Source organism: Pelodiscus sinensis, chromosome 1 (genome assembly GCF_052426305.1).
Source record: "Pelodiscus sinensis isolate ZL-2025 chromosome 1, ASM5242630v1, whole genome shotgun sequence".
Taxonomy (NCBI): domain Eukaryota; kingdom Metazoa; phylum Chordata; order Testudines; family Trionychidae; genus Pelodiscus; species Pelodiscus sinensis.
The window spans coordinates 135,635,349-135,661,370 of record NC_143052.1 but is presented as its reverse complement, the minus strand read 5'-3'; the positions used below and the strand labels follow the sequence as shown (position 1 = coordinate 135,661,370).

The 26,022-nt window shown below is 49.1% G+C and overlaps 1 protein-coding gene across 3 annotated transcripts in view; it reads right to left on the bottom strand.

Moving 5' to 3' along the window:
* LOC102463964 (alpha-2-macroglobulin-like) overlaps positions 1-26,022 on the bottom strand; it is an 88,461-nt gene that overhangs the window by 33,697 nt on the left and 28,742 nt on the right. For 2 of the 3 annotated variants that reach the window (XM_014570148.4, XM_089771774.1), the window contains exons 7-17: positions 24,943-25,027; positions 22,980-23,103; positions 20,657-20,771; positions 20,224-20,333; positions 11,435-11,596; positions 9,081-9,308; positions 7,337-7,400; positions 6,262-6,404; positions 4,600-4,749; positions 3,585-3,752; positions 1,773-1,929 (exon numbers count right to left, since the gene is read on the bottom strand). In XM_014570148.4, the coding sequence (XP_014425634.3) occupies positions 1,773-1,929; positions 3,585-3,752; positions 4,600-4,749; positions 6,262-6,404; positions 7,337-7,400; positions 9,081-9,308; positions 11,435-11,596; positions 20,224-20,333; positions 20,657-20,771; positions 22,980-23,103; positions 24,943-25,027 (1,506 nt within the window). The remainder of the gene's footprint in view (positions 1-1,772; positions 1,930-3,584; positions 3,753-4,599; positions 4,750-6,261; positions 6,405-7,336; positions 7,401-9,080; positions 9,309-11,434; positions 11,597-20,223; positions 20,334-20,656; positions 20,772-22,979; positions 23,104-24,942; positions 25,028-26,022) is intronic. The other variant, XM_025181347.3, reaches the window with a different exon arrangement.

The following is a 26,022-nucleotide window of genomic DNA, read 5'->3' as shown; positions in this document are numbered from 1 at the left end:
ATTTCATTGGGGTTGCTCCTGATTTACACTGCAATGAGTGAGGAGCGAATCAGGCACAGGCACTGAAGGGAAAAAAATAATGGGTGTGGTCAGCACCCACTCCACAGCTGCTCAGCTGGGCTGCCAGCCAGCCGCTCCACAAATGTCAGGAGGCCTTAGGGGAGATTGCATTGTAGTCAGGAAGGGATGAAGTGAGGACAAGGCCTCAAGGAAGGGGGTGGAGTACAGCAGGAGGTGAAGGTGGGAAAAATAAAAGTCATCCCTTCTGCACCCAACTCTGCTGTAGTGGGTAGGTTTGGAATGGAGCGGTCTATGTCTGAAGCATATTTAAAGATAAACTTAAAAAACAATCAATGGTCTGGTAGCACTTTATAGACTTAATAAACATGTTAATGGTATGAGCTTTCTTGGGCACAGCCTCTTCTTCAGATGACTCCGGTCATGATACCATGGACATGTTTTGTTAGTCTATAAAGTGCTACCAGACCATTGGTTGTTTTTAAAATGTATCCTGCACAGACTAACTCAGCTACACCCTGAAGCTTCTGAACATATTTAAGGGGTCATCAGCACTCTGGGGTGTCATTTTCTGCTCCACCATGATGGCCAAGCCTCAGCCTTCCACATGCTGGCCTAAGAGCTAGTCACTACATCTTTCCCAAAGATGTTAGGTTGGAAAAAATGGGTTTTTGACTCAATGGAAATTCTCATTAAAAAGTTTCTGTTTTCATCAACATTTCTGGGGGTAGGTTGAAGAAAGGGGGTGGGGGAGAGACAATGATTTCTATTTTGGATGAAAATAAGAAAAATCACAAATGTGTCAAAACGATTTTTCCCTTTTCCCTTTTTTTATGTTGGTGTGGGAAATGACAGCTCTTTTTGCTCATCTGTGTGTTAGTATTGTTAAACTAGTTAGTAGAATTATAAAAATGTGCTCACTGTTTAGACTTTACAGAATCCACGTAAGCAGCTACAGGCTTTATTCTTATATCTGTATCCCATGTGATAAGGCAGGGGTGGGCAAAATATTTGGCTCCGGCCCACTGCCACCCAGCAGGACCTTTAGGCAAACTCCATGGCTGACACAGCTCCACACACCACTCAAAGTGGCCAGCTGCTGGGGCCAGCATGTGTCTCTGCGCAGTATGTGCCCTTTGTAGGGAGAGGGGTCTCTGTGCCTGCCCCCAACACAAGCCTCAAGCCTCCCAGTGGCGGAAACCGGAGCTGCAGGTGTGGTCCTTGTGGACAAATGCAGCCTGTGGAGAACTGTTGCCCCTGTCCCCTCAAGGGACGCACTACACGGAGAAGCACATGCTAACCCTAGCAGCCAGCCATTTTGAATGGCATATGGGGCCATGGTCAGCAAACAGCCTATCTGAGGGCTCCACTGTGAGCCACCTAAAGTCAGTGCCTTCTGGACAGAGCCTGTAGCTAGCACACCACCTGCTCCCACACTCCAACCCCTTGATCCAGGTCACCACCCACTCCTGCACATAAACCCTCTGCACCCCCTCCTGTATCTAAACTGCCTCCCAATCTACGACCCAACTCCTACACTCCTTCCACAGGTCAGAATCTTCTCCTGCACCCAAACTTCCTCCCAGACCCTGCACTCCAATCCCCCACCCTGATCTTACTCCTGCATCCAAACTCCCTTGCTGACCCTGATCTCCTTCCTATACCTCTGCCCCATATCACAACCTTCACCTGTTCCCAAACACAGGCATGCTCTCTGCTCAGAACAGAACGTGTGTGAGGTCTTTGGCATTTACATTGTGGACTGTAACCTTGTGCACTGAAACCGCCTGCTACGATTCCAGAGGCGGCGGCGGGAATTCCTGCAGCAATTCCATAAGGCCATGCAGGTCCATGGATGAAAAGGCAGTAATGTGGCTTTCTCATGTTGGTGAAGACCTTTAGACCCATCTCCTGTCGGGAAAAACCCAACATACATTTTGTTATTTATTTCTCGTTAGGCTGAAATTCCAGAACTGACACCAGTATTGGGAAGACAAGGTCTTCTTATTGCACCAACTTCTCTTGGTGAGAGAGACAAGTTTACAGCTGACCCCAGATGGCCCAATACAATATATCACCTCACTTACCTGGTCTGTCTAATATCCTGGATCCAACATGGCTACCTCACCACTGCATACCCCAGGACTTGGGGTTTAATGAGCATGGGAGAAACCATGACACTTCCTCCCTGGGCTCAGGAGCCTATCACACACAGGTAAGACTATGATTTAGTTACAGAGGTCATGGCAGTCCCAGGTTCTGTGACTTTATCTGACCTCTGTGATTTCTGCACGTCCAGAATCAGAGACAGGACTGTGCACCCCACCCTGAAACTGGGGTTGGCTGGAGCCAGGATCCTGCAGCCCCTGCCCTGTGTCTTCCCTGGGCTACAGTAGGGGTCATGTATTCCAGCCTCATGGCACCCCAGGCGTGGCAGAAGCTGCAGCCAGGGCTGTGTGCCTCAGTCTCGTGGCTCTACCTGGGATTGCAGCTGGCACCATGTGTTCCTACCTAGCAGCTTCCACCACGGGCTGCTGCCAAAGGGAGGCGCCCTAGCCTTGTGCCTCCTAGGCTTGGTGGGGGCTGCAGCAAGGGCCATACACCTCTGTCCTGCAGCTGCAACAGGGCCCTGTGCCCCCCCGCACAGCTTTCCAGGGCCATGCACCTCATCACCTCCTTCCCTTCCCACTGCAGTCGAGCCTTGGTACACTGAGGGCTGCACACCCCGTGCCACAGCTGCAGCCAGCTCCAGAGTGGCTCTCTGTTGCTGGTCCCCTGCTGTGGCCCCTGGGGCTCCATTCCCTCCCACCTTCCTGGCTCCTTGTTATTTTTAGTAAAGTCACCAAGAGGCCACATACAGGTAATGGGCTCCATGAACTGTTGCTTACTGCCCATGATCCGTCCATGCCTTCTACTAAAAATAGCCTTGACAGATCTTAGCTGTCCACACACAGCACAGGGTGGCATGCCGTCTCAGGCCTGGGGCACCGGATGGCTCTGAGGGATAAGAGATACACTCTCTAGGGCACTGGTGCCAACTTCCAGTCCAATCCCAGGTCAGAGGTTGGGGTGAAGCAGGGAAGGACCCCGGAGTCTTGTCTAGATGGGTGGTTCCCAGCTCAGAGAGTGCTTGTTGCTTGTGGGGCATGTGGGTTCTTTCACTTCTAGTCTCAAGTCAGCACTGAGCCCAAAGCTCTCCCGCATACCAGCCATTCACCAGCTCATGGGAAATGAGCGGCAGAGCATCAGGACATTTCCTACCCGTACAGGTGCCCACATCACAAAGACCCATCTTTGCCATAAGCACTGCTACCCGCCTGGTGCGCACTCTCAGGAGACCGGCCAAGGACTGCTATGCCCATGGAAGGAGCATCCCTCCCCCCCCCCCCCCCAGCCGGAGGTGCTCATACCCCAGGTCAGAGCTGCAGCACCCTGATGAGGGGCGGGGCGGAAGCTGGCACCACCATGGTACTCGCTCCAGCCATAGAACAGTCCTCAGCCCTTCAGAGCAGCTACCCAAGTGCCATACGCCCCACAGCCACACAGACAGGGTGAGGAGATTCTACCTTCATGATGTAAGTATCCTCTTCTTTGGGCCATGACACTGGAGCATAGGTGACTCCGTTCACGTACATCTGCTCTGGTATAATGCACTGGTCCTGGGGATCCTCCGGCAGCATGTCTGTGCCATGGTGGTACCCCTTAAGTTCCTTCACAGGCAGCAGGTTATACACCTGGGCAAACAGAACTGCGTCACATGGCCCCCATGGTACTCAGTGCCATGAAATACTGCGGGGGGAACAGATAGGGCTGTGTCTACACTGCAGCACTATGTTGGGGTACAGAAGTATTCTGAAATAGCTATTCCACGTCTTTTGAGCACGCCCGTTATTTCAAAATAGAACGGGCTCGTTATTCCAAAGTCCCTGTAAACCTCCTTGCATGAGGGGACCTTTCGGAATAGCGGGTTATTTCAAAATAAGTGCTGTGCAGACAGCGCCAAATTACAAAATAAGCTCTTTCACAATTAACTCGAAATAAGCTACACATAGCTCAAATTGTGCAGCTTATTTGGAGCTACAGTGCAGTGTAGATGCACCCAGGCAGAGGCAGACAGGCAGATATATATGCAGAGAAGGTGGAGGTGCTAGAAAACAAAGCAAGAGAGATACATACAATACAGAGTGTGGAGCAGGGAGGAGAGAAGGAGGAAGCTGCCCTGCAGCCTGGATATTTAAAGGTTCCAGGGCTCCTAGCCATTTAGAAATTTGCCCACAACACCACCCCTCTGGTCCAGGCCCTGCTCCTTCTGGGGGCCTGGAGCTGGATCCCCCTTGGCCCCACAAAGTCTGTCTTCACCTTAAATGCCCAGTTCTCTGCTCCTCACCTACTGAAGAAAGATAAGAGGAGGGCTGGGAGCACTGACACATACACATTGACTGAAGGGATTTTCCCCCCAATAGTTGCACTTCTCAGCACTAAGTTGGCCTTAATTGGACCAGGCTGCATCATTTTTTGCTACCATGGCTCCTAACAGAACCACTCCTGCATATGCTGACCACGGGACCAGGTTGGACTTACAGAGTTGGGTGAGAGCTCAGTTTCAGGCTTCATAAGGAGGACACTTGAATCCACAGCACGGACGGCACACAGGGAGTCTGGGGAGGCTTTAAACTGGAGCTGAGTGTTGGAGGCTGGGAGACCCTCAGCAGCTGAGAAATGCAAGTCGACCTGCAATTCCAGGAAAAGTCTTAGAGGAGATATTTCCACGAGGAGTACAGCTAGTTCGGATTAGGAAGCCTAATCCGAACTAGCTACTCCGTGCCGCGTGTAGCCGCGCGGCACGGGGTTCGAACTGCCGGCATTTAAAAATGGCGCCGGCCGGCTTTATGCAAATGAAGCCCGGGAAATTCAAATCCCGGGCTTCATTTGCAATTGCGGTATGACTACATTACCCTCCTATTTCGAATTAGGAGGGTAGTGTAGACAATGCATTATGGGTATACCAGGAGGGATCGGAGGCATTAGCAGTGTTTCTGGAAAGCTATGTACTTGTGCAGCCACTCAAGAGAAATGCAAATACTGCCCAGATGAGTAGCAGACAGCAACCCATAACAAGGCATTTTGTTTCAATCTGTAGTGCATATTCACACATGCTTTTGTGTACATAACAAAATGTATTCCACACATGAACAGAAAAATCTGCCTGTGGATGTAAAAGATTAAAGAGAACATTATCCATCAAGGATCTTGTTTTACAGCTGCCTTGGTAAAATGAACAGCCTAAGGCCTAGATGCTGCCAGAGCAGAGGCCTTTGATCAAGGCCCACTCCTCACTCAGTCACCTGACAAAAACTAAGCACCCTCTTGTTGAGCTTATGCCAGTGACCCTGCTGGAGGTCCTAGAGCGTGGGCCACAGGTAATGAAGGCAAGGGAAGGCATTGCCTAGCCAAACAGACATGAGTGCCCTCGCTCATGCTCCACCCCAGGTCAGGCTCCCTCCTACCTGTGTGCACCAGGCTGCTCTTGGCTATTGCTAGCACTGGTTGCTGGAGGGAGAGGAGTGGCTGGGAGTTAGGTCACACATTATGGACACTGGGTGCTCCAGGGCCAAGAAGGCTGGAGCTGTGTGACTTCCTGGTTGCCTGGCACTCTGGGGCCAGGAAGTCTGGGCCTGCTTGGCCAGTTGGTATGGGGAGCCACTTGGCATTGGGCTGCCTAGCATCTCAACATTTAGGGGAGGAGGTGCAGTATCCTTGGGCTGGGACCAGCCAGAAGACACAATCGGGTGGCCTAGGGATGAGAGGCAGAGATCAGCAGCTACAATGGATGTTGGGTGGGCTCTGGTGGGCACAGAAGGATGGGGCCTTGGGCTGAAGAGGTGGGGCTAGTGCTTACCTTCTTCTTGACCAAAGGAATGGTAGTGAGCTAACTAGATTGTGATCTGGTTACCTGACAAACCCACCTCCTTGCCTTCCTACAGTTGAGAGCAGAGGAGGTGCTAGAGCTGGAGCCCTGTTGGTGCTACAAGGAGGGCTCTTGGCAGCATTGCCATCAGAAATACGACAATTCAATCCCTTTTAGGGCTAGTTTTAATAGAGGGTAAAGTTACCCAGAGCCTTTGGTGCTAAGTGACTGTTTTAATATTTGTAAATCTAAACAAAAACATACAGTTTTTGCTGCTGCTGGTCTAATCAGTGACTTCAGGGAGTGAATTAGGGCTTCTCAATCAAGACACCCACCTTATTAGCAAAGCAATTTTCAACCTGGAATTTGACTGAATCAGCAATAATCTCCTGATGGGGTGAAGTGGTGTATATGAGCATCTGTGCCAGGGGTGCTATATCAGACTCCACAGGGAGCATCAGAGAGAAGGTCCCATTAACTGGCAAAGAGAAGAAGAGAGAAAGTCTGTTACAGGAAGCTGGCTCCAGGCCAGGGCCACAAATCTCTCTAGAGTCTCTAGGCTTCCCTTCAGGCCAAAGTTGTTACTGATGGGATTCCGACCATGGTAACACAAGGAAACTTGAAACACAGTATCTTGATTTAGTGATGAGAACATCGGCTCCTCTTGCCAAAATCTGTATTCAAATCCTGCTTTGGCACATACCAAGTGCCTCAGTCTGGCATCTAGACACGTCAAACTGTGTCCCTCAGGAACCCAGAAGCCCCTGGTGCCCCAGAAAATAAAAGGGAGGATTTTGTCAGAGGTGGCTAAGGAAGGGATGCAGACTGAGTGATTGTTCTAATTATTCCTGCTCTCCAAGGCTATGTCCACACAGCAGAGTTATCCAGGATACCTCCAGTATCCCAAAATAGCTATTCCATGCCTTAAGAGCAAACCTGTTATATCAAAATAGTATGGGCTCACTATTCCAACACCCTGTAAACCTCATTGCATGAGAGATAAGGGACATTTGGGAATAGCACCTTATTTCAAAATAATGTCAAAATTAGCTATGCAATTTGTGTAACGCAAATTGCATAGACTATTTTGAGGTAAGGGTGCTGTGTAGACATACCCTAAGGGTTAAAGCAAACCCAGCCTCAATGATTCAAGAGCCATCTTCTGAGACAGGCACCCGTGACAAAGAATACCTCAGTCAGGACAAAGCTATGAGGGGCTGGAGGGATTACAGCTTGGCTGAAGCTGCAGAGCTAGAATGGCAATAGAGGAAAGAAATCTGCTCTCTCTTCCCTTCCCCTACCCTGCATCCCATCTCAGAGGAAGGCACACGATGATTCTCTCACTGCATGTGGAAGCCTGGTGGCTTAACCTCCTGGGACAGGGATAAGGAAAGGGTGATGAGAGCTCACCATCATTAGACTCCACAGCCAGTGCTTGGGTCCCTGCTCGCACAATGCCTCCTTTGGCCATCAGCTGCATGGAAGAAGAAACTTTCCTGTTATGGGTATTATGGGTAGGAGAGGCCTTAGAATGGGGGAACCTGGGAGATGAATGTCAGGAATACTTAGTATTCTTAGTATACTTAGATTTTCAGAAAGCCTTTGACAAGGTCCCTCACCAAAGGCTCTTGTGTAAATTACATGGCCATGGGATAAGAGAGAAGGTCCTTTCTTGGATTGAGAACTGGTTAAAAGACAGGAAACAAAGGGTAGGAATAAATGGTAAATTTTCAGAATGGAGAGGGGTAACTAGTGGTGTACCCCAAGGGTCAGTCCTGGGACCAATCCTTTTCAACTTATTCATAAATGATGTGGAGAAAGGGGTAAGCAGTGAGGTGGTAAAGTTTGCGGATGATACCAAACTGTTTAGGATAATCAAGACAGAAGCAGACTGTGAGGGACTCCAAGAAGATCTCACCAAACTGAGTGATTGGGCAACAAAATGGCAAATGAAATTTAATGTGGATAAGTGTAAAGTAATGCACATCGGGAAAAATAACCCAACTATACGTACAGTATGATGGGGGCTAATTTGGCTATGACAAATCAGGAAAGAGATCTTGGAGTTATCGTGGACAGTTCTCTGAAAACTTCCACACAGTGTGCAGCAGCGGTCAAAAAGGCAAATAGGATGCTAGGAATTATTAAGAAAGGGATAGAAAATAAGACCCAGAATATCTTACTGCCCCTGTATAAAACTATGGTACGCCCACATCTTGAATACTGTGTACAGATGTGGTCTCCTCACCTCAAAAAAGATATTTTGGCCTTGGAAAGGGTTCAGAAAAGGGCAACTAAAATGATTAGGTGTTTGGAACGGGTCCCATATGAAGAGAGGTTAAAGTGACTGGGACTTTTCAGTTTAGAAAAGAGGAGACTGAGGGGGGATATGATAGAGGTATATACAATCATGAGTGGTGTGGAGAGGGTGGATAAAGAAAAGTTATTTGTTAGTTCTCATAATAGAAGAACTAGAGGACACCAAATGAAATTAATGGGGAGCAGGTTTAAAACTAATAAAAGAAAGTTCTTCACACAGCGTGTAGTCAACCTGTAGAACTCCTTGCCAGAGGAGGCTGTGAAGGCTAGGACTATAACAGAGTTTAAAGAGAAGCTAGATAATTTCCTGGAGGTTAGGTCCATAAAAGGCTATTAGCCAGGGGATAGGAATGGTGTCCTTGGCCTCTGTTTGTCAGAGGCTAGAGAAGGATGGCAGGAGACAAATCGCTTGATCATTGTCTTTGGCCCAAACTCTCTTGGGCACCTGGTGCTGGCCACTGTCGGCAGACAGGCTACTGGGCTAGATGGACCTTTGGTCTGACCCAGTATGGCCATTCTTATGTTCTTATGAATTTTGTGCCTTTGGTGGCTGGAGCCAGTAGTATTGCTCCACTGGTCTCTGCTCACAGAATTCTTTGTGTACAATCAGGGGCAATATGCTGGGTCCCAGCATTGGGGCTCTGCAAAGACCATCAGTCCAAGGAAAGGAGTGCGAAGGATCATAGGTAACAGAGAGATAATTTCTTGCCCTGGCCACATGGGGTTCATTGACCCACCTAGAATTATTGTCCAGGGACTGATTGTCTGGCAGGCACTTGGGCCCATTTTTAGGTGTCACCTATGTGCAGATAAAGGTCAGTAATTCCAAGTTTACCAGATAGTAGAAGATGATTTCCTTCTGCTCCCCTATGGCCTCTGGCTTCAGGATGTAGTGCACCTGGATTTCCTGTGTATGGCCACAGCTTAGCGTCTCTGACACAGGCTCTATTTTGAGAAAGCTGTTACTTGAGGAGTAAAATCGCTTTGCCACGAAATGGTCCAGTTCGTATAAAGGGGAGACCCAGGAATAGTCATAGCAGTTGGTATTTGATTTATGAATTGCCTGGTAACAGAGAAAATATTTATAGATATATGTAGCTATAGATAATTGAAATCCACAGCCCGTGTTTAAAGAACAAGACAATAATGGCCTGCTTCTGGAAGGTACTGGGTGCTGGGCTAATAGGATGACATGGATTCTTTGGCATGCACAGAACATGACACATTATTGCTTGCTTGCTTGTTTGCAGTCATGCAAAGGTTCTTACTCAGGCTACGTCCAGACTGCAAGCCTCTTTCGAAAGAAGCTTTTTCGAAAGATACTTTCAAAAAAGAGCATCTAGACTGCAAGCAGTACTTTCGAAAAAGCAAGGCGCTTTTTCGAAAGAAAGCACCCAGGCAGTCTGGATGCTCTCTTTCGAAAAAGCCCTGTTTGCATTCAAGAACACCTTTTTTCAAAAGAGCACTTTCGAAAAAAGGCGTTCTTCCTCGTGAAATGAGGTTTTCCGCCGTCGAAAGAAAAGCCGCGTTCTTTCGATTTAATTTTGAAAGAACGCGGCTGTAGTCTAGACGCAGGTGAAGTTTTTTCTAAAAAAGGCTACTTTTTTCGAAAAAACCCTTGAGTCAGGACACAGCCCCAGTGAGAGCTCCCCTTGACAGCAATGGGAAAGCTGTTCCATTATTTCTACAACATCTTGTTTGTACAGTGCCAAAAGCATATTGAAGGCTTTACAGACACCTATGAAAGATTTATCTTGTATCCACAGGATTTAACATCTCACCTGAAGAGCAGTTTGGAGAGGAGAGAGTTTTCGTATGAGAGCGGTGAGCAGAGAACTACTTTGTATTTGAGAGAGGAAGTTATCTAACGCCTTGAGCTTGCCCCACACATGCACATTTCTTTATTTTTCCCTGACGAGAAGTTCTTGACATTTTTTGTTATAAACCCTGACAATTTCAAAAAGTCCTTTGAACATTCTGGACATTTTTAATGAAGTAAATCTGGGAGGAGAGAATTATAATGAAAATATCAAATGCTATAGAACAGGGATGGGCAATAATTTTTGATGGGGGTGGCTATTCCAAGAATTTGGTAAGTGGTCAATGACATTAATGGAGGAGATGTGGGGTCCTGGAGGGAGCTGGGTGCAGCAGTGAGCTTGGGGTAGGAGACCAGTTGCAGGAGGAGGTGCGGTGTCTGGAAGGGATTTTGGGTGAAGGAGAAGGTTGTGACCTAGGGCAGAGGATTGGGGCTCAGCAGATAGTCTGGAAGAGGGTAGGGGTGCAGGAGCAGGAGTGCAGAGGGTTTGAGTTATAATCTGGGGCATGGAGTTGGGGTGCAGAATGGGGTGAGGAGCCAGGTACAGGCTCTGGTTAAGAAGCACTTCCCCAAGACGGTTCCTAGCCAGCAATCCAGCGGATCCTCAGGCAGGCTTCCTGACTGCTGCACCCCATATACCTCTCAAAGAAGCCAGCTGCAGGTTTCCAGTCAATGGGAGCTGAGAGATTGTGCTGGGGATGGGGGCAGTGACCAGAGACTCCCCCCATGGGACATGCAGATATGACATGGCCCCCCTGCAGCCAACCACGGTGAGCAGTGTGCAGTGGCATGGCAAGCAGAGAGCCTGGCTGAGGCTCCTGCTGGCCCACAGGACAGTGACAGGCTGGATCTGAAGCTGGCCTTGCTGAGCTGTCTTTTGCCCACTCCTGATGCAGAATGTGCACTCTTTGAGGAGAAGGGGAAATGGAGAACTAATCCATTCTCTGCCTGTTATATGTTCGGCCAACAAGACTGGCCTTGATGCTTTTTGATTCTGATGCTGCATCTCATGCTAATGCTACGTCAGACGGAAACTCTCCATTTGGGGGAAAGAAGCCACTTGTGTGGCAGGCTGGTTACTCTATGGTGCGTCTATGCAGTTGTGCAGAGGTCTGGAATGTTAGAATCCGCCCTGGGGAATGTGGACTGCTAGGCAGAGTGAAGACAAGGTTGTCAAAAATGCAGATAAGCACAATTCTCACATATGGCCACACCACTGACAGTAGGGCTATTGCCACTTCATGGATATGAAAGAGCTCTAGATACAGACAGCTGCTCCCTGGGAGAGAGGAAGCTGGTTTCAGCAAAAAAATTATATAAACTCCACAACAGAGCCCATCTCTGATCACCCTCCTCCCCCAGCCACTCACTATGAGCCTAACAGAGGCTGAATCAAAATGAGAGGTGTCCAGAGCAAATCGTGCTCGTCCCTGATCGTCTGTTGTGGAGTTGACTTCATAGTCACGCCCTTCCAAGGAAATCCGGACTGTTTCATTGATGATTGGCTCATTGGTCCCATCCACCAGCTTCACCTAAGGGAGATACACCAAGACCCCATGTTCACACTAGGCAAGGAAGTTGGTGTCTACAAACTTACTAGCTCTTTGCTCCATCACCACAGCAATGTGGCCATGACAGGTGTATTCTGTGAAACACATTGTGGTTGGGACATCTGCTGAGGAACTCTCAGAGGTAGGTGGTAGTGACTATGTAGGGGATACTGCAGTCTCTGAGCTGAGGGTTACATCATGTGCCCATGGGAAATGCAATCTCTATTTTTCTCCTCGTGCCCTGTGGCTAATGTGAGTGCACATTGGGATCAGAGATCTCAGGACTGTGAGTCTCCCAGGGTATGTCTACACTACCCTCCTAGTTCGAACTAGGAGGGTAATGTATGCATACCGCACTTGCTAATGAAGCCCGGGATTTGAATTTCCCGGGCTTCATTAGCATAAGCAGGGAGCCGCCATTTTTAAATCCCCACTGCTTCGAACCCCGTGTAGCGAGGCTACACGGGGCTCGAACTAGGTAGTTCGGACTAGGGTGCCTATTCCGAACTACCGGTACACCTCGTTTCACGAGGAGTACCAGTAGTTCGGAATAGGACCCTAGTCCGAACTACCTAGTTCGAGCCCCGTGTAGCCGCGCTACACGGGGTTCGAAGCAGCGGGGATTTAAAAATGGCGGCTCCCCGCTTATGCTAATGAAGCCCGGGAAATTCAAATCCCGGGCTTCATTAGCAAGTGCGGTATGCATACATTACCCCGCTAGTTCGAACTAGCGGGGTAGTGTAGACATACCCCCAAGGAGTTAGAGAAGCAGCACCTAGACAGTAAGAGGCAACCTCAGAACAGCAAGGGTCAAAGAGCCAGAGGGAAAATTCCCACACAAGTGTTCCCTCTGAGCCCTCAGGACAGTCAGAGCCCTACAATGATAGGTAAACTGCAGCTTAGTTTGAGCTAGCTCCTACACTGCAGCTCCTACCTAGTGTAAGGGGACTGTTAGCCCCTTACTAAAACTCTGTGGGAGTTTTTGGTTTGCCAGTTCCCAGTATCAAAAGAGGAAGGGTCCATGAGAAATCAGGGCCCTGAGACTGACAGACCCCAGAGACAATGGAAAGCAGCCAACACGCCAGCTCAGCCTGATTGACAGGTTGGACAGGCCAGTGAGGAAAGTAAAAGGTCAGGTCCCGTCCTCAGTGTGAACTGGGATTTTTCTGGGTCTCTCTGAGCAAGAAGAGAGAGCTAAGAGGAGCAAGCTGTATGGAGAGGCAGACCTGCAGCAACAGAGCCAGACACACACAGCCCAAGAAGCGCAGACCCTGTGTTGAGCAACAGACTGGCAGTGACCAGAGAGCCAAAAGAGGCAGAGAACAACGCAAGGAGCTGGAGACTGGCAAAGCAGCACAGCCTGCAGCTGGGTGCGGTGAGCAGCTGGGACCAGCAAAGTGTGGGGAGAGGCTCTGGGCAGGGAGACACCACCAGCCAAGAGGCCCTACAGGCCAGACTGGGAGAGGGGTCCTGCCACCTAGAGCCTGAGGCCATGTGGTCACTGCCAGAGCAAGAGTGTCCAGTCTGCAGTCCCCCTGCAGCACAGCCAGGGTTTGATAGAGAGCCCTGGGACCTATAAGGAACAGACTGTGAATTGTCCTTACACTCTGCAGACTGCTGTTTGTGATGTCCCCATGCTACAGAGCAGGACTGCGTGTTCTTATTTAACCTTTCTCATTTTTTTCTTATTCTTTTCTCTTTAATCAGTTGATGTTTAATACATTGTATTTGCTTTGAACTGTATGAAATGATCACTGGGCCAAGAAAGCATCCAGTGTGAAGAGAGCACCCCGGAGTGGGGACACCCTATCCCCTGCCCCAAGTGACTACAAGGTCGGGGATTAAGCCCCAGGAAACCTGGGCCCAGCCTTGTTGGGGTTTCAAGGACTCTGTTACTCAGGAGAGTGGAAGGGAAACCCTCAGGGTCAGGGAGGCCATTGGGTAAAGGAAGTGGGAGTGGGGACTCAGATCCTTTCGTTGGTCCATTTCACCAGGGTGGTATAGAAGCCAGGAAAGTTCCCCACAATAGCGGGACCATTCCCCCGCTTACACTAGCTCCTACACTGCAGAGACGCTGGTGCCAGGACTTGTGACAAAGAAGCAAAGGCACTGGGTGTTAAAAATACTCTGATCCAGCAGCTTCCATAGGAGAAGAGATATCTCCACCCTGGAACTGAATATCCTATGGCACATTAGTAAGGATCTAAATGAACTGAATGACCCCTCTCCCCTGACAGCTAGCTGGGAGGGGGAGAGACTTTCAGAGTAAATTATTTACATACAAGGGTGGCCCGTGGCTATAGGCCGACTCGGCCATCACGTAGGGTGTTGCCTTCAATAGCACCCAATGAGGACGTCACAGGGCACCCGGGGCGCCCGATGATGATGTCACCCCCATTGATGGCCATGCAGGCGGGGGTGCCGATTGTGCGTTCCGCCTGGGGTGCTAGCTGCCGCAGCCCACCTCAGGCCACTCCTGTTTACATGAACAAGGAGTCGTAGGGCACCTTACAGACTAACAGATATATTAGCGTATACGCTTCTGGATTTTACCCACAAAAGCTTATGCCCTAATAAGTCTGTTAGGGTATGTCTACACTACAAAGTTAGTCGAACTAACGGACGTTAGTTCGAACTAACTTTGATAGGTGCTACACTAGCGCTCCGCTAGTTCGAATTTGAATCGAACTAATGGAGCGCTTAGTTCGAACTAGGTAAACCTCATTTTACGAGGATTAAGCCTAGTTCGAACTAGCTAGTTCGAACTAAGGGCTGTGTAGCCCTTTAGTTCGAACTAGTGGGAGGCTAGCCCTTCCCAGGTTTCCCTGGTGGCCACTCTGGCCAACACCAGGGAAACTCTATGCCCCCCTCCCGGCCCCGGACCCCTTAAAGGGGCACGGGCTGGCTACGGTGCCCGTGCCAGGTGCAAGCCTGCCAGCACCCAGCCAGCAGACCCTGCACCTGGCACGGCACAGAGCCACCCACCCGATGCCCCCCAGCCCACCCCCTCTTGCCGGGAACAGGCTGGCGGCTCCCGGGAGCTTGCCCTGGACCGCAAGAGGCGGGCACCTTCCTGGGCTAGTGCAGACATCGTGGACCTCGTCCACGATCTCTGCACTAGGCACAGGAAAGTGGCCGTCTAGGGCAGGAGAGCTGCCAGCCTGGCCACCCAGGACCAGGTGTGCATGAAAATCAAGGGGGTCCACTGAGACCCCCGACACTGAGCCCTGAGCTTACAATGGCCGTCCTGGGTCAGACCAAAGGTCCATCTAGCCCAGTAGCCTGTCTGCCGACAGCGGCCAACCCTAGGAACCCTGGAGGGGATGGACCGAAGACAGTGACCAAGCCATTTGTCTCGTGCCATCCCTCTCCAGCCTTCCACAAACTTTGGGCAGGGACACCACTCCTACCCTCTGGCTAATAGGACTCCATGGACCCAACCTCCATCACAGCCTCCTGCAGCAAGGAGTTCCACAGGTTAACTATTTGCTTTGTCAAGAAGAACAACTTTCTCTTACTAGTTTCAAGCCTGCTACCCATTCCTTTCCTTTGGTGTCCTCTAGTCCTTCTTTATGGGAACTCAGGAAGAACTTTTCTGAATGCACCCTCTCCACCCAACCCCTGCTTTTAGAGACCTCTATCCTGTCCCCTCTCCGTCTCCTCTTTTCTAAGCTGAACAGTCCCAGTCTCTGTAGCCTTTCTTCATCTGGGACCTGTTCCCAACCCCTGATCATGTTAGTTGCCCTCCCCTCTCCCAGCCTTTCTCTTCCCCTCTCCCACCTCCTTTTCCCAGTCTCCCCCAGTTTTGTTCAATAAAGACAGAGTCAATGTTGGAAGAAACGTTATCTTTATTTTGTACATCAATAAGAAGGGGGGCTAAGGAAGGGTAAGTGGAAGGAGGTGAGGGAGGAATGGGGTACGAGCCCCCGATGGGGAGGACTGGGCTGGCTCTGCGGGCTTCTGGGGGTGGAAGCTCTCCTGCAGCCCCCCAATTACTCCCTCTCCCCAGATGGCAGCCTGCGGCAAGTGCAGCCGGGCTGATGGCCGAGTGGTGTGATGTGCCCAGTGTGGGCACTCAGGGCACTCCAAGCCAGAACTTCTTTGCAAGCGGGGCACCCCTTAGAACTGTGTGTCCGGGGTGGGGGTCGGGACCCTTTAAGCGCAGCCCTCGGCTAGCCTAAGACAGCATCTCCATGCTCTAAGTCCTCCTTTTATGCCCTGCCGGCACTGCTTCCGGCCATCCTTAAGCCCTGTTCAGAGTCCACTCAATGTGGACTTACTAGTTCGAACTAGCAAAACGCTAGTTCGAACTAGTTTTTAGTTCTAGATGCGTTAGTTCGAACTAGCTTAGTTCGAATTAACTAATTCGAACTAAGTTAGTTCGAACTAGCGCTGTAGTGTAGACGTACCCCTAGTCTCTAAGGGTGTGTCTGCACTAGCAAATTATTTCAGGATAACTTAATTTGAAATAACTCCTGAAATAACTATTTGGAAAGAGAGCGTCCACACTAAAGGGAACCCTCAAAATTAGTCTGAGGCAGGCTTCCCTAATGTGGACACACTATCTTGACTTAGGGTGCATCTAGACTGGCAAGATTTGCGCAAAATCTTGCCAGCTGTCTACTCTGGCTGCTTGAATTTGCGCAAGAGCACTGATGATCTAATGTAAGATTGTCAGTGTTCTTGCGCAAATACACTGATGCTCCTGCTCGGGAAAAAGCCCTCTTGCGCAAATGTTTTTGCGCAAGGGGGCCAGTGTAGACAGGGAAGAACTGTTTTGCGCAAAAAAGCCCCGATGGCAAAAATGGCGATCAGGACTTTCTTGCGCAAAACCGCGTCTAGACTGGCCACAGATGCTTTTGCGCAAAAGCAGTTTTTGCGCAAAGGCACCCGTGCCAATCTAGATGCTTTTTTGCGCAAATGCCTTTAACGGAAAAACTTTTCAGTTAAAAGCATTTGCGCAAAATCATGCCAGTCTAAACGCAACCTTAGCGTCTCAGGAAGCACTGGGGAGTAATTGCTCTGAATGACACTAGAGAGTAGTTATTTTGCAATAGCAGCAGTAGAGCATCCACACTACTGCTATTTTGCAATAACTATTTTGAAAGAAGCATTATTTCTCATGGAAAGCAGGAGTTATTATTTTGAAATAACCAGCCCCTTATTTCCAAATAACGAGCTTGGTAGTGAGGACACTCTGCTTGTTATTTCAATATGGCCAAGTCTAAACTACACCCCTTTGTTGGCAGAGGGATGTAAATTAGACACATCGGAAGTGCAAACAAAGCGGGGATTTAAATATCCCACGCTTCATTTGCATAATCACATTCTGGCACTGTCTCTGTCAAGTGCCATTTTGAAACAGAAACCGTGGCTTAGACACGGTTTTGCAACAGCGGGGTGATTTTTTGACAGATCCTGTATTCCTTGTTTTCTGAGGAGTACAGGATCGGTCGAAAATTCACTCAGCTGTTGGCAAAACCACTTTAAACCGCGGTTTCAGTAGTGTAGAGGTAGCCTAAAAGAGGCATTATTTCAAAATAACTCCTAATGTAGACCAGAGCTAAGGTGCCACCAGACTCCTCATTGTTTTTGCAGATCCAGACTAGCACAGCTCCCCCTGAGATTATTTACATAGACACATGTGCTCTGCTGGGATATCCAGAAGAAAGAGCATGCTTGCTCACACTTACCAGCTTTCTCTAGTGTTGGTTACAAATTACTTTAGTACCAATTGGGAAAATATTGCCTCTCAGGCTGTCTCTGCACTACCATATTATTTTAAAATAATAACTCCCAAAATAACTATTTCAAAATAAGCTTATTCCTCTTCACAAGCAAGAGTTATTATTTTGAAATACATTCCCTTTATACATTAATACATTCCCTGTTATATTCAAATCTGTTCAAATGCAGGCAGTCCCCGGGTTATGTACAAGATAGGGACTATAGGTTTGTTCTTAAGTTGAATTTGTATGTAAGTCGGAACTGGCTCCAGATTCAGCCGCTGCTGAAACTGATCAGAGGCTGACTACAGGAAGCCCTAGGCAGAGTCCCCACAGGACCAACCCGGCAGCACCCCAGCTGCTCTACCCCAGGCGTCCCGCAACAAAAGCCTGGTCTGCTGGGGGGGGGCGCACTAGCTGCGCCCCATCCCTCCCCAGCAGACCAGGGAGACCCGAGCAAAGCCGCAAAGGCGCAGAGGTCCCACCACCTCTGCGGCTTTGCTTGGGTCTCCCTGCTGTGCTGGGGAGTCCCCGCCAGCACACCAGGGAGACCCGGAGCAGCTTTTCTCGCCCCAGAGGACACGGTGGCGGGACCGCTGCGCTCTGGGCGGTCCCGCCGCCCGCGAGCTCCGGGGCGAGAAAAGCCCCGTTCGTAAGTGCGGATGCGACATAAGTCGGATCCGCGTTAGTCGGGGACTGCCTGTACATTATAATCAAAATAATAGTGCTCTCCTTTTTATTTCAAAATAAGGGGTGTTATTTCAGAATAACTTCCCAGTGTGTAGACTTGCTCTCAGAGGGTATGTCTACACTACAGCACTAATTTGAACTAACTTAATTCGAATTAGTTAATTCGAACTAAGCTAATTTGAACTAGTGCATCTAGACTTAAAAACTAGTTCGAATTAGCATTTTGCAAATTCGAACTAGCATGTCCACATTGAGTGGACCCTGAACTGAGGTTAAGGATGGCCAGAAGCAGTGCCGGCAGGGCATCAGATGAGGACTTAGAGCGTGGATTTGCTGTTTCAGGCTAGCCGAGGGCTGTGCTCAAAGGCACCCGACCCCCATCCTGGACAGACAGTTCTCAGGGTTCCCCGCTTGCAAAGCAGTCCTGGCTTGGAGTGCCCTGAGTGCCCACACTGGGCACATCACAGCACTCGGCCATCAGCCCGGCTGCACTTGCCGCAAGCTGCCATCTGGGAGAGGGGGCAATTGGGGGGCTGCAGGAGAGGTTCCACCCCGAGGAGCCCACAGAGCCAGCCCAGTCCTCCCCATCGGGGACTCGTACCCCATTCCTCCCTCACCTCCTTCCACTTACCCTTCCCTAGCCCCCCTTCCTGATGTACAAAACAAAGGACACATGTGGTCAAAAATAGAAACTCTCTTTATTTAATAAAACTGGGGGAGACTGAGAAAAGGAGGTGGGAGAGGGGAAGAGTGAGGGCAACTAAAATGATCAGGGGTTTGGAACAGGTCCCATATGAAGAGAGGCTAAAGAGACTGGGACTTTTCAGCTTAGAAAAGAGGAGACAGAGGGGGGATATGATAGAGGTCTATAAAAGCATGAGTGGGGTGGAGAGGGTGCATAAAGAAAAGTTCTTCATTAGTTACCATAATAGAAGGAGTAGAGGACACCAAATGAAATGAATGGGTATCAGACTTCAAACTAATAACAGAAAGTTCTTCTTCACAAAGCAAATAGTCAACCTGTGAAACTCCTTGCCACAGGAGGCTATGAAGGCTAGAACTAGAACAGAGTTTAAAGAGAAGTTAGATAAAGTCATGGAGGTTGGGTCCATGGAGTGCTCTTAGCCAGGGGGTAGGAATGGTGTCCCTGGCCTCTGTTTGTGGAAGGCTGGAGATGGATGGCACGAGACAAATGGCTTGGTCATTGTCTTCAGTCCATCCCCTCCAGGGTACCTAGTGTTGGCTACTGTCGGCAGACAGGCTACTGGGCTAGATGGACCTTTGGTCTGACCCAGTACAGCCATTCTTATGTTTTTATGTTCTAAGCTCAGGGCTCAGGGTCGGGGGTCTCACTCGACCACCTTGATTTTCATGCAAACCTGCTCCTGGGTGGCCAGGCTTGCAGCTATCCTGCCCTAGACAGACGCTTTCCTGTGCCTAGTGCGGAGGTCATGGACGTTGGAGGCTTCCCCCCAAACCTCGATGAGGTCCACGATGTCCTCACTAGAGCAGGCGGGCGCCCGCCTCTTGCGGCCCCGGGCAGGCTCCTGGGAGCTGCCAGCCTGGTCTCGGGAAGAGGCGGAGGGCTGGGTGGCAGCGGGTGGCTGGCTCATCCTGTGCCAGGTGCAGGGTCTGCTGGCTGGGTGCTGGCAGGCTTGCACCTGGCACGGGCACCGTAGCCAGCCCGTGCCCCTTTAAGGGCTCCGGGGCCGGGAGGGGGGCAGACGAGTTTCCCTGGTGGTGCCCAGAGTGGCCACCAGGGCAAGCTGGGGAGGGCTAGCCTCCCACTAGTTCGAATTAAGTGGCTACACAGCCCTTAATTCGAACTACTTAATTTGAACTAGGCTTAGTCCTTGTAGAATGAGGTTTACCTAGCTCGAATTAAGCGCTCCGCTAGTTCCAATTAAGTTCGAACTAGCAGTTTGTATGTGTAGCGCCTATTAAAGTTAATTCAAACTAACATCCGTTAGTTCGAATTAACTTTGTAGTGTAGACATACCCAGAGGCATCCAGAGGTGATGCATAATGTTACTAGACGAGAGTTTGAGCTAGTTCTTTGTTGCACCAAGGGAAAGAAACCTCTAGATATTGAATCCAGCCCTGGTTGCTGCTGGCTTCAGCTGGCAGAAGAGTTTCCCACTCATTTCATACTTACATGGCATTTAGCTGCTTGTGGTTTCAGAGGTTCCCTACCTGCCCAAAAAAAGGGATCCCAGGTTTGTAATGGGAGTCCATTTGCTCAAAGGTGACTTTGCTAATGGTAGATGTGATTTCACAGGAACTTGTCTCCGTTAGCTCCACCTCTGAAAGAGAAGAGAACAAAGAGGGGGCATGAACTAACACATGGAAATTATGCCTTTCAGTCCTTTGCCATTCCAACCCATGGCTCGCGCAGAGCCCTGCCAGTGCCCCTCAGTCCTGCCCTGCAGCCCCCTGCTATTCCAGCCCTGGGCTCCCCACACAGCCCTGCCAGTGCCCCTCAGTCCTGCCCTGCAGCCCCCTGCTATTCCAGCCCTGGGCTCCCCACACAGCCCTGCCAGTGCCCCTCAGTCCTGCCCTTTGATTTCCCTGGTGTTACAGTCCTGCGCTCCCCACACCTGACCTGGCAAGTACATATATTTCATACCTGTCTCTGCCTCTTTAATCTTGGCTTCCACCTGGATTTTATTCTCATACCCAGCTCTCTTGAGCTGGAATACCTTGGTCTTTACCACTTCAGAAATACATCCCTGGCTATCTGCCTGATGGACAAAGAAGAACAAAATCCTTAGGAGTTTTTTCTCTCATTCTCCTGTGTGCAAAGTTTATCATCCTCAGAAAACCTATTCCGACTGAGCTGAGAAAAAAGAGATTGGAGAACACCACATTTTCACTGTTCAGACTTTGTTTTTCAGATTTGGAAAGTCCATAAATAAACTGGCAATGAACATTCTGAAATACACAGCAACACAGTTGAAATACAGAGTAAAATGATTAGCAGGCTGGACATTTAAAAACTTCTTTTAAAAGCATGAAATTCCAAATGCCTAATGGAAAAATAAAAAGGGACTATGTAGGGCATATGCCATAACAGAAATATCTCCCCCATATCATATATATTAGCAGATACTCATTTGTTTGAAATACCAAGTGGAATCAGCAGGTGTCATACAAATACCAAAAAGATTAGATAAATAGAAGAGCGAAATGATAGCTAGACAGATGCTGCCAAAGCCTGCCCTTGCTTCCTGTCCCCACTGCTGTGCCCTCACAGCCTGGTCCGTGTAACCTCCTCCTCTCTGAGCTCTTCTGCCTCCAGCCTAAACATTCCTTGTTCCCACGCTCAGACCACATCATCCTACTCTGGAGATCTCTCCCCCGCTTCCTGTCTATTTTTGCATAAAAAAGGGTCCTGGTCCTCCCCATAATGGTCTGCCTCATTTCAACCCCGCTCTGCTCTTCTATACCTCATACTCCATCCCACTTCTCCTCTCCTTGCTCCCTGCATTTCTCCCCGTCTGTCCTCTTACTGATCTTTCCATCTCCTCCTTCTACTGCTCAGCTTTGTGCCTTCCCTAGCATGAATCCCTAAGTACAAATTCTTCCCCTTGTCTTCATCTGCCAAGCATCCTCAGTCTGCTCCCTCAAATGCTTCTTTAAAACACACTTTGGAGAACCCCTCCTCCCTTCTACCCACCAGCAGTAATTCAGATGTTCCCCCTTTCTAGAATCACTGATCAATGTTTATTTTGGCTTGTTCTATCTTCCAAAGTTCACCAGCTCTTTGTGGCCAGAGACTATGCCTAGCCATATATTTCTAACGTGATTTAAGACTGCAGAGACTCTAGGAGGCAGTGTGGGCAGCAGACAGGACACTGGGTTGGCACTCAGAAGTCCTGGGATATATTTCCAGCTCTGACACTGACTTGTTGATTGCACTTGAGTAATTCCTTTCACCAACTGGTTCTCTCTTCCCCTCCAACCATTTGTTTTGTCTGTTGATGGAGTAAACTCTTGGGCTATGTCTAGACTGGCATGATTTTCGACAAATGTTTTTAACGGAAAAGTTTTTCCATTAAAAGCATTTGCGGAAAAGAGCGTATAGACTGGCATGGACTCTTTTGCACAAAAGCACTTTTTGCGGAAAAGCGTCCGTGCCAATCTAGATGCGGTTTTGCGCAAGAAAGCCCCGATCGCCATTTTTGCCATCGGGGCTATTTTGCACAAAACAGTTTTTAGCTGTCTACACTGGCCCTCTTGCACAAAAACATTTCTGGAAAAGGGCTTTTGCCCGAACGGGAATGTCAAAGCATTTGTGCAAGAAGCACTGATTTCGGACAGTAGAACGTCAGTGCTTTTGCGCAAAATCAAGCAGCCAGTGTAGACAGCTGGCAAGTTTTTGCGCAAAAGCAGCCGCTTTTGTGGAAAAACTTGCCAGTTTAGACACAGCCTTGGGGACAGGATATTTCTTTACTATGTGTATTTATAACACCTAGCACAATAGGGCCCCATTTGGACCCTTAGGTGCTACTGTAATATAACAGATAAATAACTAATCATCCTCTACTCATCCCTCTTCTGAAAGCCATTGGTCTATCTAGATCAATTTCCACCTCCTGGTCAGATTGTAGCTCCATCCATCTAACAGAATCATAGAGTTCAAGCCATAAGGGATCACTGGACCTCTGGCATATCACAAGCTGCCAGCACCATCCAGCCCTTGCACACTCATCCAATAAGAGGGATTGAGGTGCACCAGTGCCTGAGGCCACCGCAATGGCAAGGAAATAATCTGAGAGTCCAGATCTGTTATTACTGGTACATATAGTCTGGTATCACACAGTATTTTCATGGAAAAGAACTATTAACCTATCTAGTCCATTCCCCAGCAGGATTATGCCTAAAGCGGGCATAGTTTTCTTTCGCATGCCACATCACACCACCTCACGGACAGCGTAGCAATCACCTACCTGCCCAGAGAATTCCTCACACACGGCCTTTGTATCCTCACCATAACACAAGGTGCCCGGGTGGTTATATTTCCGGCACACACGGACGCTCACAAAGCCAGGGACTGCCTTTCCAAAGGTGTATCTATAACCAGAGAGGGGTCAAAGGAAACCAAGACTATTAGTGAGGTGGGAGAGCTGAAGAGCCGGAGAAGATGATCAGTCCTGTGACCCTGCACTCCTTAATCATCATAGTGGTGTGATTATGATGTGATGGCAAATGGCAGAACAAGGAGCAATGGTGTCAAGTTACAGTGGGGGAGTGTGACGTAGTGGGGGTGGTGTCTGCTCTGTAACCCAGTGTCCTCCTGCGCTGTGATGTGTGATTCCCACTGACTCACCACATGTGTATTAGCCCAGACACCTAGGACCAGCCTGACCAGATAACAAAGCTCTTCCCCCATGGGAGAGACAAAGGGAGGGAGGCGGAGACGAACACCTGGTTTGGAGGCAGAGTCTGGGAGCGAGGCAGTTGCTGGCTGGGAAACATGAAGGAAACAGCCTAAGCTGAGGGCTGAGGGTCTGGGCGGGGGGCAATGGACCCCCTAACTCAAGGAGTCTGAGGCATCTTGGCCCTGTATGTGCTGTGCTGTATCCTGGAGAAGCAATAAACCCTCTCTATTCTACTGGCTGACAGAGTTTGTTCTTGCTGCTACGGGGCTGCAGGACCAGGAGGAACCCCGACTCGCCATCACAGGGAGGTCTAGGTTGGACATCAGGAAAAACTATTTCCCTAGGAGGGTGGTGAAGCACTAGAATGGGTTCCCTGGGGAGGTGGTGGAATCTCCATCCCTAGAGGTTTTTAAGTCTTGGCTTGACAAAGCCCTGGCTGGGATGATTTAGTTGGGGTTGGTCCTGTTTTGGGCATGCAGATGGACTAGATGGCCACTTGAGGTCTCTTCCAACTTTAACTTTCTATAATTCTATTATTCTAAAAGAACATAACACTGGCCGTACTGGTTCAGGCCAAAGGTCCATCAAGCCCTCTGTCCTTGGCGGTCACACATTCGTTAACATATTTAAGCTCAAAAACAGCTACTGAAGTTGATGTCATTGTGCCTCCTTACACCAAGCTGACTTTGCCTCTTAGCTCTTTTGTCCTTCCTCATCAGTCAGCCCCTCCAGCCCCTTCATTGTTTGTGTTGCTCCTCTCTAAGTCCTCTCCATTTTCACGTGGATAGCGAGGTGCCCAAAAAATAGGCCTGTTCCAGGCACAGCCTCAACAGGTTATGCAACTGTGTGAGGGGCAAAACAAAGCAGCCAGCTGCCCCTCTGAAAAGCCATTCAATTCCACTGAAGTAATTTCCCATGTTGTTTGGAGAGCTGAGAACAAAACTTGGTTTTGGAGAATCTATTGCAGGAATACTGATTGCTGGAAATGCTTGGCTGAATCACTTGGTTGTGATCTTTACTATACCCCCATTTTTTATTAAGCTACTACACATCGAACATCTTGCAAATCATTGTTGCAGTGTGTCTCAGAGTGTCCAGCAGGAACTCTGGAGATTGCCAAACATGAGGCTCTGCGCTGAGGGCCAGTGTTTGGTGAACTAGCTGCACCAGGGTTGCCTTGGAGTTTCCCCATCTGCAATGGAGAAGCCGTTCTTAAATGTGCTAGGTCTATTGGGCCTGATCCAAACACTACACCCCAGCTATCGCACCCAACAACTGCACCTCGGTTAGCTCATGTGTGCTAGGGACAAAAGGGTGTTGTCCGAGTGTTACATGCCCAAGATGCTCCAAGCAGCAGATGCTGAAAAGCTTGTTATCCTATTACAAACAGGGCCTTTTGTATAGGTCCCAAAAACTTCCTTAAGAAATATTTTAATCTCCACATATTGATCTCAGCTCTCATCTGGGGCTTCATTAGCAACTGGGGTGAGAGAGAAACCAAAAGAGGAGTTCAGGAAAGAACAATACTCACAGGCCACAGACTGTCACCTTCAACTTCTCTTCCAAGATGCTGATCACCTTGGGCAACTTCACCAGAACTTCAAATTTAGGCAGCACTGCAGAAAGGAGACCACAAAGACACACAGACTCAGTGCAAGAGTGGTAACATGATTGCTCTAATGCCTCTTTCCCAAAGGGACCCAACGCATTTCAATTTTTCTCATTAGTGTGATTTTCCAAAGTGCGGATCATCTGCAACTCCCACTGAAGTTAATGGAGTGATGAGTCCTCAGCACCTTAGAATCTTGTTTACAAACTGGGTGATTAACAGGTGATTAAGACAAGAAAGGGCTGTTAGGATGTTTCCTGAAGTTAAATGATCTGTTCCAAGGTTGGTGAACTGCATAAAGTATGGCTATAGCTACACTAGCAAGGTTTGACCATGAAAGTGGAGTCACCAAAGCTGGAAACTTGTCAAACTGGCTTTTCTGGTACCCTTTGTGTCCACACATGCAGCTCCCTTGTCAACAAAAAGAGCAAAGGATTGTGGGCATGCATCCCACAGTGCCCTGCATCACCTTCCACACTCTAAGCCCTATGAGAATGTGCAATGTAGCAGTAGGCATGATGGGAACATTAAAAACATCCCGTTAACCATCTGTATTCTTCTCAGACTTCCCTGGGGTTTTCCGAATCCCATGTCAATTCAAGCAAACATGATGAGAAAACATGGTCACAGCCTTCTGGTCCTTATGTGCAGAAGACATCATACACTGCAGCATATCTAATGACAGACCTACTGGTGGACAATGACTACACTTACGATACTCATCAAATTCGGATTATCATAGTCAGATTCATTAGAATCTGATTCAGATTCATCAGAATTAGCAGCCAGGGAATTGATCTATAGTTTTGTTATGCTCAGCTGATCATCACTCTTGGGCTAGGGAAACCCAATGTGTGGCAGGATCACATTATCATGTAGGTGTCGGATGAAGAGCAGCTGCTACAGAACTTTCAGATGCGTAAAGCGAACTTCCTGGAGCAGTGTGCGGCGCTGGTCCTTGCACTGCGGCGCAAGGGCACCCGAAGAAGAGCTGATCTCTTG